At 35.8% G+C, this 15,980-nt stretch overlaps 1 protein-coding gene across 1 annotated transcript in view; it reads right to left on the bottom strand.

Annotated features, from left to right (window-relative positions):
* The window catches only part of myo5b (myosin VB), a 66,508-nt gene extending 51,696 nt beyond the window's left edge, over nucleotides 1-14,812 (bottom strand). The window contains exon 1 of the mRNA XM_051093357.1: nucleotides 14,332-14,812. Coding sequence (XP_050949314.1) covers nucleotides 14,332-14,358 — 27 coding nt within the window. The 5' untranslated portion in view covers nucleotides 14,359-14,812. The remainder of the gene's footprint in view (nucleotides 1-14,331) is intronic.
* Between the last annotated feature and the right edge of the window lie 1,168 nt (nucleotides 14,813-15,980).

The raw sequence follows: 15,980 nt of genomic DNA, 5'->3' as shown, positions 1-15,980 counted from the left end.
CCTCAAGATTTTTGGCATAAAAGAAAAATAATTTTGACCCATACAATGTATTGCTGGCTATTGCTACAAATATACCCGTGCCTTATAATAAAGGATGTCCTGTCATTTAGGATTGCTCTGTGTAATGGGACTTAATCTACTGGCTGGAAATAGGGGCGTGCCTGTATATTAGATACATGCAGGTCTTAAAGGGACAGCAGACTAATTGTACTAAACAAGCTACTGCTTGTCATTAATGTTAATAAAACAACAAAACACAAACTGTAGAGAAAAATCACTCACTGCTCTTGACTGAAGAACTTTAATACAGTTGCTTTAATTAGAATCAGTGTATAATTTATACAGTTAAGTTTATATAGGGTCTTATTTTCTTATTTGTTCATTTAATTTCTTGAATGCTACTGTACCTAAAAAATAAACCACTGTTTGTTTTATTTACATATTATGTGTATTTGTAATGTGCATCTTTGTCATTATTTGATCTTTTTTATAAGAAAATAAGAACAATGATTTTTTATCTTCACCTACTTTGGTCTTAATGTCTGCCATTGTTTTTTTTATTTTAACAACTTGCAAAATAGTAAAACCGTAACAGTATAAACCTATCAAAGAATCATGAATCATGACTTTCCTGAAAAAAAAAAGTCTGATGTGTTATTTGTACATACAGTTGAAGTTCTGACTTGAAACGTGATGCGTTAAGAGCCAGGGGGTGAAAACTTTTGAAAAGAATGAATGTACATTTTTCTTAATTTTTCTAAATATCAGATTTTCTTCATTTAGTACTGCCCTTCAAAAGATACTTACATGTTTCCCAGAAGACAAAATAAGTTACATTTATTAATCTTTAAATTTGAAAAGTTCTAACCCCCCAGCATCAGTGCGGCATCAGTGATCCTTAACCTTCTGTAATAGTTGCATATGAGTCCCTCAGTTGTCCTCAGTGTGAAAAGATGGATCTCAAAATCCTAGTCATTGTTGTAAAAGGTTCAGGTACAAAAAAAGATTCTGCAAGGTGTATGTAAACTTTTGATTTCAACTGTATTGCCCACCCCTACCTGGAAACTACCTTTAACTAAACCTTTGTGCTGGACACAAAGAATAATGACTTCAAACTGCTGGGTTTGTAACCTAAACAATATATAATTGCTGATACAGATCAAAACTGGTCTATTTTAACTGTCATATGAAAAAAAATCTATAAAAAAAGCCTGGAAAACAAGCCCATTTGAGAATATTCAAAACATGCACACACACCGCAGACATTTCAGGAAATCTACACAAGTACGAGGAATCTGGGACAGGCGTGATAAGCAAATGTACCTTACACCTCTGACAATTACTGGAGCTACAGGCCGAAGTAAATACTTTTGGGAAACTCTAGAATTAACACACCAAGAGGCAGTTCACCTCAAAATGAAAATTCTCCCTTACATTGTTTAAACTTGTATAACATTTTTGATATCCTGTTGATGCTCTAAAGACATTTAATCCCATTTCTTCAATATAACATAAATAGCGACTATAGTCTACCAATCTCCAATAGGCAAAATGAATGAACTGAAATATGATGCTTTGCCCTCATTAGTTTCTCAGTTGCCCTAATATAGAGGTGTTTCAGTAGAGTAGGCCACATGCAAATTGTGCTGCGCAAGACCATCCGCTTATTTGGCTTGTAAATCATTCTCTGATGACAAAACATGGGAGCCTATTATGACAGCCACAGCGGAGGATTGTGACGGGAGGCCTGGGTGTTTTTCTACATTGACAAGGAAGTAACAACAGTTACAGGGTTGTACTTACTGTATAGTGAATCCTGTACACAAAACCTTACTTATATCAGCTAACTATATCTTAAGGCACAGCATTACAGTAGTGTTTTCAGATCAGCATCAATAATTCAAATTTACAGTAGTGATATGTGACACAAACATATTTACTTAAAGAGACGTGATGCTTTAAAGAAATCCAATTTACGGTTCAGGAAATGTAATAAAATGTTATAAATATCTAAACTAGAGCTGCAACAACTAATTGATAAAATCGCTAATAATTTTGAGTCAGGAAAATGTAACATTTAGTCACATCTGTTTTCAAAGCCATAAGTTTGAAGGACAATATTGCGCAGGATGGCAGGATGTGGAATTACAGTTTCCATACAAAAAAATAAACATTTCTCATTTAAATATATATTAAAAATACTGATTTTCTCACTACTTCTGTGGAGATTTCAGATGATGAGGTTGATATATCCATGGTCATATCTGTGTTTACTGATGCTGGAGAAGGCACATGGTATGTGGAGCAATCACATGACATAAACTGAGGCCTAGTTCTTTATTTTTAAACACAGTGAATGAACGAATGCCTCATTACCAATACAATGACAACATAAAGAACCACACTATAGGCTCAGGAGGGGTGAAGCCCAACAAAACAAGACAGTCTATGTGGTCCTACCTCTATTTCTGCTTGGGGAGAAACACTGGCCTCCTTTCATACACAAATAATAAACTGACACTAATTAATATTACTTTGTGGTCCAGTGCTGAGCATGTCCCATTTTAACAAGCACACAGACACAAAAGACAATCCCCATTAAAACACACCCATAGCATGCAACCAATACTGACTGTAATATTTCTGTCACTTGGTGTGGAAGAATTCAGCTCAAGGAAAAGTATGCATGATTTAGGATTGTGACGATAAGTCGATAGTATCGCATATCGACGACAGTCAGAGACATCAAAATATTTGATATTCAAAAGGGGCGGGGCCACTTTTAGTAAAATGCCTATAACTCCTAAACGGAGCAAGGCTTGGTAACTTGGTGGCACTATAAAAAGGAAAAAAACATACAAATTGCTATACCGACGCAATCATTTGTCCTATCAACATGAAAATCACTGTGCACGGTCTTGGTCCACAGTACCACAAGCGTACATATGAACATAAGCACATCCAAAAAAAGATGCCCACCACTGGACGAAAAAGTTTGAGCACCTATTAAACAAGATTAGCAGAGGCTGATCGAAATGAAACTTGGTGTTTGACTCACGGCCCTAAAGGTCTGTGAGAAATTTGAAAGAAATCAGCCACTGCTGATTGTCGCATTTTTCAAGTACGTAAACGATTATACATTGCACGGTTTTTCGCACATACACACAATATTCGGATCATACGATAGAAGTCCTCATTCCAGACAACTTTGCCCCTAGAACCACTGCTGTCAATCAAATCGTTTGTTAAAAATCTCGAGAAGATGTAAAAAAAAAAAAAAAACTACTTTTGCAAACTAATCTTAGGTTTTTTGCTTTTCAATCTGGAAAAAAACACTGCAGTACAACTCTCTGGACTCTCTAGGTCAATAATTATCAAAAAAAAGTTGAAATTTACCCTATGGGAAGCCTAAAGAAAAACTCAAAACATCATGAATCCTGGTAAGCACATGCAACAGGTGATTCTAAACAAGCATGCAAAGTTTTAAGGAGATCCAACCACAGCTGGCGCTATAACAAAAAAAAAAAAAAAAAAATTCTATCTATGGTAAATTACCATATAAATTTCCATGTTTTACAGTGTTGTGCATTAAAACCAATCACACACGATTGCGTTGAGTTTATGAATGCAGTGGCCAGTCAGAGGCGGATTCGTTGAAACATCGCTGAGTTTTGCTGTTAAGTGCGTGCTAGATGACTGAATTCAGCTCTCTCGCAAATTCTCTAATCATTAACAACAAAGCGCAGATGCACATTTGATGTATTTATAAGAGATTTATTCATTGTTTTTTTAAAGGGGTCATCGGATGGTAAGTTCACTTTTATATGCTGTTTGAACATTAATTTGTGTTGGCAGTGTATGTACAAATCTACCCTGTAATGGTAAAAATCCATGCAGTGGTTTTTAATTAATCTGTAAAAATAATATCCCCTTTTTCAAATTGAGCCATTCTCAGATGTTGCGTTGTTGTCGCGTCACACCCACAGAGGCCGCTCCCACGATAGTTGATTGACATGAGCATCTTACCTGAGATCAGTTGTAACAGTCCAACCTCCATGTTTTGATGCCGGAGCAAGGATGTAAGTCAGACAAGAATTGAGCGATTGAGGTGTTGTGTTGCTGGATGTAATAATAAACGTAGTACTCGTCATTTACTCCCGACACCTGAGCTGCTGAAGATGCAGTGGATTACATTTGTTTGTGAAGGGAATGCACCTCCGATCTACATATATCCGTCTATGTTCACGCAAATCATTCGTGATTCAGCTTCACTTACAGCAGAAGTGAGTATAAGGTTTTTTTTTATGAATCTTTGTGATCGCCTTTCCTGATAATGTGCTAGTTATTAAGTTTAGCGGCTAAATGCGGCTAAAGTAAACAGGCTCGTCACCCCACAGAGAGAAGAGAGGGGCGGGGCGAGCAGAGCTCATTTGCATTTAAAACAGCCTCGACCAGAATGGGATGATTTTTGCAGAGCTGATTTTGGCAAGGTAAAAGAGTGTTGTTTTACACTACCATTGAGAATTTTTAACCAAAGTATATTACAGACTTTTCATTAAGGCCCTAAAGAATCATATCAACTTGTGGAAAATGGGCATCCGATGACCCCTTTAAAGTGCATAAACTCATGCTAGACTGAAGTAGCTAACAGCTAGCAGCTGTTTGAATAACTCAGGAAATGTAAGCATTAAAATTAGTAACTAACAATATTTCTATTAAATTGTTATGTTAAATACAAATTCAGTCATATCAAAATATTTTATGACATAACATCCATATGCTACCTGACTAAAAAGATAATGTGTAGTTAATAGATTATACTAACATTAGGCTGCTTGTTGGTTCACTCTCCGGCTATGAATCTAAGCAAGTAAATCATTAAATAAATTAGCATGATACTATCATGTATGATGTGTCTTACTGGCTGAAGACAGGACGATATGACTATGGAGATGATTGGCATATTATGGAAGATTAGAGATAAGATTAAAGTTTTGACAGCTTGTAGTGACTACATCATCTAACACTAATTCTTATATCAGCTGGGAGCATTTCTTATACACTGTTAAAGGATTAGTTCACTTCAATAAAGATTTCCTGATAATTTGAATACTCATCCAAAATGTTTATGTCTTTCTACAGTAAAAGTGGACTTCAATGGTGGTCAACAGGTTAAAGGTCCAAATTAGTTTTAATGCAGCTTTAAAGAGCTTTACATGATCCCAGCCTAGAAATAAGGGTCTTATCTAGCAAAACAATCCATCATTTGTGATGGGAGGATATGGAGTTTTTCAGCCTACCCTACCTTTCTGAACCGAAGTACACAAACGAAGAACTAACCACGCGTGACCTTTCTGAAGTGATTATGTAATGCATGAAGATGCACATGCGCATCGCATAGCTAGTGCAAGACAAGCATTTGTGGTTAAAAAGTATATGATTAAAAAAAAAAAAAATTTTAAGAAAATGACCAATCGTTTTACTAGATAGGACCCTTTTTCTTCGACTGGGTTCGTGTAGAGCCCTTTGAAGCTGCACTGAACTTCAATCCACTGAAGTCAACTATATGGAGAAAAGTCCTGGAATGTTTTCCTCAAAAACCTTCACTTCTTTTCAACTGAAGAAAGAAAGACATCTTGGATGACATGGGGGTGAGTAAATTGTCATGAATTTTTTATTCTGGAAGTGGACTAAACCTTTAATGGTGTCTTCAGTCAGGAGCACTTCATCCTTATGTTTCTGTTAGGATGCCCTTAAGTAGTTAGCTATTGTGATATAAAGGATGCTTATCAGACTAAATAAAATTATTTCATTTATATGATTTAAAAGTAGAATTATTATACTAACAAGCTTCTGTAAAGGACTTTCACTCAAAGGACTTTTATTTCACGGGGATTAATCAATACTGGTTCCTCAGAGAAATGCTGAATTGACTGAGCAACTTGCTTATCAACTATTTCAAGTGAGTCCGGAAAAACTGCCCCGGAAAATGAGTGCATTGGAGTGACGGGAATTCTAAACAATGTATGAGTGTATGAGAGTCAAGTATCAGAAAAAGGGTTCTAAGACACAAGAGGAGACTTCAAATTTGTTATAAATGGTACCAGTTCATCCCCATATCATTTACTCATAAATGATTTAACTTTCTGCCTAACTTTCTGTATGATGCATTGACTCTTCATGTTTTCCAAAAATATTATTATTATTATTATTATTATTATTATTATTACTATTATTATACTTAATTCAAATTATGAAATACATACATATTATGGTTGCAATATATCTTAATTTAAATTATACTATGGTTGTAAATTATAATTACAATAATGAAATATGGTGTGTGCTTCATTCTAAAACATGCAGATTATACAGTTGAGGTCAAAAATCACCCTTTCAGAATCATTAAAAATGTTGATTATTTTACCAAAAAAAGAGGAATCATACAAAATGCATGTTTTAGTTAATTTAACTAACCTGAATAAGATATTTCACATACAAGATGTTTACATATAGTACACAAGAGAAAAATAATAGTTGAATTTATAAAAATGACCCTGTTCAAAAGCTTACATCCCCTTGATTTTTAATACTGTGTTGTTACCTTAAATGAGCCACAGCTGTGTTTTTTGTTTGTTTTTTTTGTTTAGTGATAGCTGTTAATGAGTCCCTTGTTTGTCCTGAACTGTTAAACTGCCTGCTGTTCTTCAGAAAAATCCTTCAGGTCCCACAGATTCTATGGTTTTTCAGCATTTTTGTGTATTTGTACCCTTTCCAACAACGACTGTATGATTTTGAGATCCATCTTTTCACACTGAGGACAACTGAGGGACTCATAAGCAACTATTACAGAAGGTTCAAATGCTCACTGATGCTCCAGAAGGAAGAACAATGCATTAAGAGCTGGGGGTGAAAACTTTTGAAAAGAATGATGATGTGTACATTTTTCTTATTTTGTCTAAATATCTAGTTACCTTTTGGGAAACTCAGTTCGAAATGATGACAGAAAAACATGAATGGCATGTCTGATGGAAGACAGCCCTGGGTGCCACATCTCAAAGCCTCAAAGCAACAACAACCGCAAAAAAATGAGCAGACGAGATAAATGACATTGCATCATCTTTCATGGAGTGGCATTTTTGGATGTCTAATAGATAGACAACAGTCTTGCTTTTAATCTCTCTATTGTTAACTGCCAATCTGGATTTCCCCCAAATATTCAGAACGCAAACTGAAGTGGCATGCATGACAAAGCTTGAACGGAAAAAATCAATCAACTGAAACAGGTATGATCTTTGAACCATAAAAGGTGATACTGCATGAAGAAGCAGTGACGGAATCTCTAATAAAAGCCAATGGGGAAACTATTAACCAGACTATAAACTCTCTTTGCGGCATTTAGCATGCATGCCATTCCACACCTCACCCTGTCATTATATCAGCCTGTCTGCTTTGCTAATTGTTCCAATGCATTTCCTGCCACCGTAATGAGATGGAACTTCTCATCAGACAGATGAGACACAATAGTCGATACAATCACCTACAAGTTTGTCAAGTGGGAAGCTTGGCTACAAAGATACAGGAATGACAGTCACACTGCACTCACCTCAGCAGAAATGGCCAAACTGCATCATTTATATGTGTGTGTGTTATACTGACAAATAATACAGTACAAATAAGGGATCAAACAATTCAGCTGTCTGTGAAGAAGTGTGAGGCTTCTGATTCAGAGCTCCCAGTGTGGTGATCTGTCAGGCTTGAAGGACACCGTAAAAAAGGCCACAGATAAAGAGTGGAAAAGCTGTTGTGCTGGAAGTGAGCTGGTGATGACCTGGGGTGAAACCTGCACAACTGGTTTTGCACAGTTTCTTGTAGCTGCGTAACAAAAAGGCCTACATCCACGTCAGCTGTTTAACTGAGCTGTGGGTGTTTGTGGCACCTCTAATGATTTTGGTTAAATAAAAAAAAACCCTAACAGAAAGTGCATTGTAAAACTGGGTCTGAAAACTGTGGTTAAGGTATCTATTTGTCCTCAAATATTCAATGCACATTTGCTAACCAGAGCTACCTGTTTGTCTAAACATCGGAGGTGCAAAAAGAGCAGTAGTGTTTGGAAAACCTGTTTAGAAACAACTTATGATGCACAATTTCTCCAGTGGCATATTTCACCTTTAAAGAAGTAGTTCACTTCCAAAGAAAGTTTTCTGAGAACGTACTCACCCCATGTCATCCAAAATGTTCATGTCAAAAAGGTTTTTGAGAAAAACATTCCAGGATTTTCTCCATAAAGTGGACTTCAATGGAAATCAACAGGTTAAAAGTCCAATTGCAGTTTCAATGCAGCTTCAAAGGTCTCTACACGATCCCAGTCAAGGAACAAGGGTCTTATCTAGCGAAACGATTGGTTAATTTTCTTAAAAATAAAAATTTATATACTTTTTAACCACAAATGCTCACCAGCTCTGCGTGACTTCAATCATTACGTAATCACGTTGGAAAGATCATGAGCAGTTGGTTCTTCGTCTATGTAAAAAGGCAGAGTAAAGCGAAAAACTCCATCTCATTTTCCCTTCCAACTTCAAAATCGTCCAACATTGTTGTTTTTCCTTTTTTTATAAAGGGCATTTGACTTTCTTTGCATGCTCACTTTGAGTCAGTACTTCTGCCTACGTGCAAGAAGTTAGGCTAGTGCAAGATGAGCATTTGTGGTTAAAAAGTATATAGATTTGTATTTTTCTTAGAAAATGACAGATTGTTTCGCTAGATAAGAGCCTTTTGAAGCTGCATTGAAACTGCAATTTGGACCTTCAACACTAGAGGTCGACCAATGTATTGGTTTTGCCGATTAACCGGCACCGATAGTTGATCGGTGGAGCTATCGGTTATCGGCAAAAATCCACGCCAATAGTTTTTCCGGGTTGGGTCCATTGCAGGAGCAGCTGAGAAGGTCATCACTATACAGCAAAGTCCCTATAGTCTTTGTTATACAGCACGAGAGCGGCCTCTAGTGGTGGAAATCACTGACAGCACGTGACGTTTGTTTAGACACTTGACACTATGCGCTGCACAGAGCAGGACACTTCACAGACGGATTTAAAACATCGACAACGAAACGGCGTGTACAGAACACTGTAGTGCATGTGTTCATGTCATTACTAAGTGATAAATTTGTTGACTAGATGCTGCATTAGAAAGGACAGCAGTAAACTTTTGCCCGTTTGGTGATCAAAAGTCTTGTAGACCGCCACTTGAATTGAACGCGACGCTTCCAGTGTGTGATACAGGATAGCTGCGAGTTCTTCTAGACGCGGCGCTGCACTTTTGCCCGTTGTGTGACTAACATATTTTTATATTTTAATTAGCTAACCACAAATGTTCTAGAATAGAAGCAGTTAAATTGTGAAAGTACAAAACATCCAAATTTATGTAATTTCAATACTGTGGCCTTTGTGTAGATATTTAAAGATGGACATCTTTAGCTTGATTGTTTATGTAATGGTAGGACTTTACAATATGAGTCCATTTGTAACATTAAGATATTATTTCACTATTTCACGAGTTCACACTTACATCTAATCTGGTTGAGTAAACAGTAAGCATATTTTGGCGTGCTGTCCTGGGGGAGGGCTCCGAGCCTGGAATATGGCCCGAACCCAGAGAACTCCCTCAATCCCAAGTATAGGATGAGGATAGATTAAGAATGAGGAGTTGGGGTGGAGGGGGGATGCCGAAAAACAGTCGAATGACGGAGGTAAGTCGGCTGTGGCGTATATATGACTTGTGCTAGTTTGGATGATTAGCTAGACGAGTTGCACCTGTGCCGAATTAGTTGATTATCTGATCGTGCTCCTCCCGAACTTTGTTATCAAACATCATATGGAGAAAAATCCTGGAATGTTTTCCTCAAAAACCCTAATTTCTTTTCGACTGAATAAAGAAAGACATGAACATCTTGGATGATATGGGGATGAGTAAATTATCAGGAAATTCTCATTCTGGAAGTGAACTTCTCTTCTAATGTCAATATGAAACATCATTCGCAACCTAATTCATAAAGATATTTTTTGTTGTAGTTGAGTACAATATCAGCATATTAGAATGATTTCTGAAGGATTGTGAGACACTGAAGACTGGAGTAATAATGCTGGTATGTCAATACATGAATTACATTTTGAAAATATATTAAAATACAAAAAAAGTTTACAATTTCACTATTTCACAATATTACTGTATTTCTGATCAAATACTGTAATTGCAATGTTGTCACGCATAAGAAACTTTTAAAAAAAAAATGTCTCAATGTTAACGTAATCATCTTGAAGAACAGTTATGAAGACAAAAAATTTCTTTGGAACAAAATGCACTAATAAATTGTTTGCATTAAGAACAGCATTATAAAAATGGTTCATTTGTGAATTCATATTGATTTAAAGACTGCTTAAATGGAAAGTTTAAACCGAATGATGAAAGATGCTCATGTCTTTCTTTCTTCTTCGTAAAGAAATTATGTTTTTTGAGGAAAACATTTCAGGAATTCTCTCCATATAGTGGACTTCTATGGTGCCCGTGAGTTTGAATTTCCAAAATGCAGTTTAAATGCAGCTTCAAAGGCCTCTAAATCGTCCTACATCTCTGCAGAAGTACCAACCCAGTGTTTACAAAGTGAACGCACAAAAAAAAACAAACCAAAAAAAAAAACGGTTTTTAGACGTACCCTAACTGTATTATTATGAATATACATTTTTTAACACCCAATGTCAGGAATTCTCAGGTTTCACTGGATTCACTAGACTTTCCCCTAAGGCTATAGGGTGAAAGGTTAGTACAAAGCTCTGTGTGTCTGCTAGCCACACCCTGATCACTGGCAGCACACTCACAAAAGCCCTATAGGGAAAGATCAGGTGTTTCCTGGAGGATGTGTCACACTTTTTTTTCTTTTCAACCTGTGATCTTTGTCCTGACCACTGTCCAGGAATAACTGGTAGATTGTCTGAATCACTGTGAAATCTGACACCAGTGTCCGACTGTGACTGATCAGAAGTGAGGCTTTGTAGCAGGGGTTAACAGGCGAACTGCCTCGGGAGACTTCCGGGTAAATCAATAATAAGTAACAGCAGGAGAACAGGTGCTCCCCTTTTCCTAATTCTGTATACGTAATAAAAACAAATCGGGAGGCTACATTGCATTGCCTTGGTGTAGCTTGAACAGCAGAGCACAGCACTGGCAATAAAAAGGTCATGAGCTCAAATTCCAAGGAAAACAAGATCTGATAATATTATTGTGTGACCTTGAATGCAATGTAAGTAGCCTTGGACAAAAGCATCTGCCAAGTGCATTAAAGTAAATGCATATAGAGATATATTGCACTATATATCATTTTTTTTTATCATTTTACAACTACATTTATGTCACTGGTAACACTTTACAATAACGTTCATTAGGTAACAGTTTACTACGCTAAGAACTAAGAATAAACAATGCTTCTACAGCATTTATTAATCTTAATGTTAATTTCAGCATTTACTAATGTATTATTAAAACTGCAAGTTGTGTTTGTTAACATTAATGCACTGAACTAACATGAACAAACAATAAACAACTGTATTTTTATTAACTAACATTAAAAAGATGAATAAATAATGTAATAAATGTATTGTTCATTCATGTTAATTAATACATTAATGTTAACAACTGACACCTTATTGTTACCATATTATTAATATTTATAATAAAAAATATTTATATTTATAATAAAAAATGCTGTTTACTATGTATTGTTATAAATATGCATTTAAATTAAATTATTTACATTTTTTTGTTCATATAGTTTTTACAATAAAAGTAATATTAATATTATCATTAATAATATTCTCATTTACATTTAATATTTAAAAAATCTGTTTACTATGCATGTTATAAATATGTATTTAAATAACATTATTGAATATTCTTCTTGTGTTCATATAGTAATTTTACAACTAAATTAATTAATATTATTATTAATAATATTCACATTCATATTTATAACAGAAATATTGTTTACTATTCATTGTTATAAATATGCATGTAAATAAAATTATTTAATATTCATTTTCTTGTGTTCATTTAGTGATGCAGCCAGGGATTTTAAAACAACAACTGGTCATAAGCCATTTTTAAGCCTGTCATAATTCATATTACATTATACAGGGACTTTTTTTTTTGTTTAAACACAAAAAAGGTGCATGAACATTACAAATGCTCTTTAGTGCTTCTTAGAATTCTCTCCACAGCTCTCATAGAGACTCTTGTTTCTGCATCAGTTACCTTTGCAGAGGCATTATTCAAGTCATGAGTGAAAGGAGTGTGATCGCGTATCCAGCCCAATGCTTCACTCCCCCTGGACCTGCACACGACTTGTTTACCTGCCCAGAAGCACTGAGAGACCTCTACAGTGACGTAACACGGTTTAATCAAAGAGATGTAGCATTGGGAACAGAAGACCATAAATTACACCAAAACGAACAGAGAACGAAAATAGAATAGGGGTGTTTTGTTGAAACAGCACAACAGAAGAAATGTCAGCTCACAAGTGAGTCTATTCGGGCCTAATGACTCTTTTTGTCCATCCTAACAAATCAAGGTTGTGTTGGGGTCAACTCAACAAAACCTCCCACTAAGAAGGGGGGTTGAAACTTCGGCAGGGGTGCATTGTGCCCCAAACTAATCCTCTTTCTGAGAGCAATAACCAAGGAAAGACACAAAGCTCCAACAACAGGCTACATACAGTAGTAACACAATCACAGCAGAGAGCATCAAACAATACAATGCAATTTAAAACAATTTATAAAATCATCAAAAAGCAGATTATTAAGTTTGATTAGTAGATGAGAAAGAGTTTCAAAGAAACTGAAAAAATTCAGTTAAACAAGGATAGTGCCTGACTATGTAACCCCTTTTGAACTAGTGGCCTATGTTGGAAAATGCCTGGCTGTCCATTCAATAGCATTTGTTCTCAGTGTAATCGATGACACACATGGGCAGGGTGGTTATAATGACATCACTGGTTTGGTCTTTTTATGATCGCTGAGATAACAGCACACAAGCTAATAATACAACCTAAAAGCTGAGGAATACTTTCAGGGCAAAATATCTGAACAATAAAAAGGCCAAAATAAGGGACTGAACCGGTGTAACATGAATCCACCCTTATGGTGACACTGTGAGAACCAGGCTGAACTGAACAGTCCATCTAAGGCTAAAAAAAAGCTGGAGGAAAAAAAATATTCATTTTGCATACAAGCCCAAACAACTTGGAAACACTGAGTCACCTGCAGCAATAGTATTTGAACATAAATATAAGGCTATACCAAGGTCTTTCATCATATTTACAGCTAGCTTTCCCTCTGTGACATATCTCCAAGACAGGTCAAGATAAAATGACAAATAAACAAATATTAATTCATACTACAAGACATATTACAGCTGCTGAATTTCCATGACTTTTTTTCAGTCGTTTGTAAAAATTACTATCTTAATTATACATTTTACAGGCAGGCACAGTTAGAAAAAAATAGATTTGGCAGCTGAATTTTTTTTTCAACTATGGGAACCCTGAAAACAAGCCTCAAAAGCACAAAAAATACACATTTAAATATCAAATGCGATACATCCCAATAAATGTTACATGATGCTGGCAAAGTTAGTGTTTAAAAAGAATTTAGGGTAAATTAATAGCCAATAAACCGTCGTTAAGTAATTATTGTTTATCCCCAGTATTGCTCACGCTGGTTTTGACAGATAGGCTACACCTACAATGTAAACAAACGTCTTTTGCAGCATATTTTAAAAAAAATATGAACTACCAGAGTCACTAAAGTCCTCAAAAGAGGAAGAGCTCGTCATAAACACTGGCTGTATCTCCTAACCTAGTCTGCTGCCTACATAGGCAGCACTATTTGGCAACAAAAACACATTTTAACGCGTCAAAGATGCTGTCTAGATAGGCAGCGCAATTGGTTGTCGAAACACCGCGGACACCGAAACTACCTACAGACCGAAACCAACAGAAACACACCTGTCCGCGATACTTCCCTGTGTTTTATAGGAAGTTAAAGGCAGAACTACAGGGCGTCAAATAGTTGATTATTACCTTTTGGGAGCGTTTATGATCTTTTGAGTTTAAGTAAAATATTTGAAGCTAGTCATGCTACATTAAACGAAGATTTAAATCCAAGTCTAAGATTGGTGAAGGCTTCCCGCGTCGTTTACCACCGTCCACCTGTCACATATTATTATTAAAACGACTTATTTATATTTAATGAGGAAATACAACTAATTCCAACAACTCACCTTAGAGTAGAGTTCAGTCACAGACATGATCCCAGATACAGCAGCTCCCACCTAAACTAGTTACATCAGCACGTAAGGTTAAAATATCTCCGTTTGAATACGATTATATTCCCGTCAAGTTTTATAATCCAGCTTTTCCTTGTCCTGTCACCATTTCATATCGTCTTGTTGTGCTGGTTTGTACTTTTGAACTCCCTCTGATGGCTAATGTTAGCGCGTTAGCCGCGCCTGAACACGGCAGGTGTCTGTCCCCATAATTGAAGTTGAGTTGGACAAGCCCCTTTCATCTCCTCCTCCACGTAAAAATCAAGTTAAAATTATCGATGACCACGACTAATAACTAAGTTCTGGTATTGACTAACAGGTACTTAATGAATATGAGAAAAATATATAATTGTTAAAATGCAGGAGTGAAGTTGCTGCCCTCGTTTCTTCCCTTCTCCATGGACTCTATCAAGCTGACTGACATGACCGCAGTGGCAGAGGCTCATGGATCAATGGCACAAATTAATGCGTCTACAGCGACACCCTCCGGGCAATTACAGCATTGCACGAAAAATCACATGTTGACGGAAACGAGAAGTTCCTGGCTAAAGTTGTTTCTATTTAGAAAATTGTACGAGTACTTTCAAAGCGTTTGCTTTTGTAAAAGTGTCGTTTACATTTAAATTATTTCTGAACACCAAATGAGGAGAGATGCAAAGCTACAAACACTTGCCTCATAGCTGTAAATGAGATGTAAATATACGTGTATGAATGACGTGAATGACAAATGATGTCCGAAAGAAAAAAAAGAAATAAGAACATTTTTAAACATCTAAACACTTTTTGTAAAAAGTGATGGGGTCTAACTAAAGTGATCCTCTCACGTTTACTTGTCATGCCACAACAACGCGTTTCTTATTAATATTTTATAACAAACCAAAACTGTAAACAAACGCACTTCTTATTATAAATCCAATATATTTTTTCCTTCTTGTCTTTAGTTTTCTGTATTCCACTTCTGCCCTACACTGTAAAAAACAATTTGTTGAGTCAGCTTGAAATAATTTGTAACCTGGCTGCCTTAAAATTTTAAGTTCAGTCAACTCAAAAAAACTTTATTCAGCTTGCAATGTTAAATTATACCAAGTGACAGCTTAGATTTTTGAGTTGAATCAACTTAAAATTTTAAGGCAGCTGGGTTACTTACCCATCTGTTAAGTTTAGCAAACACAAATATCTAAGTTGTTACTTAGTACAACTTAACATTTCAAGTTGAATAAACTTATTTTACTTGACTGAACTTAAAATTTTAAGGCAGCAGGGTAACAAATTATTTTAAGATGACTCAACAAATTGTGTTTTTTTATTTTTTACAGTGTAGCTTGTGTACCACTGAAAACATGGCATATGTACCATGAATATTAATAGCTGAACTTGGGTCTTATGATAAATTGTTTGTGTTGGTCCTCATTATGTCACTTTGAATAAAAGCATCTGCTATGTGACTAGATGCACATTTAAATGTAAAATAGCTGCTGCTTATTTTGTTTTTTAAGAAATAATAACATCAAGTTTTTGCAAGATTTAAATTTTTTAGAGACTGTTTTCCTTTCTCTGGGCAGTTACTTGTATATCATATTTGCCATCAAATAACAAAAGTTAAA

Source organism: Labeo rohita, chromosome 21 (genome assembly GCF_022985175.1).
Source record: "Labeo rohita strain BAU-BD-2019 chromosome 21, IGBB_LRoh.1.0, whole genome shotgun sequence".
NCBI classification, from domain to species: Eukaryota; Metazoa; Chordata; class Actinopteri; order Cypriniformes; family Cyprinidae; genus Labeo; species Labeo rohita.
Note: the sequence above shows the minus strand (reverse complement) of the source record. Positions and strands in the feature narration are given on the sequence as shown.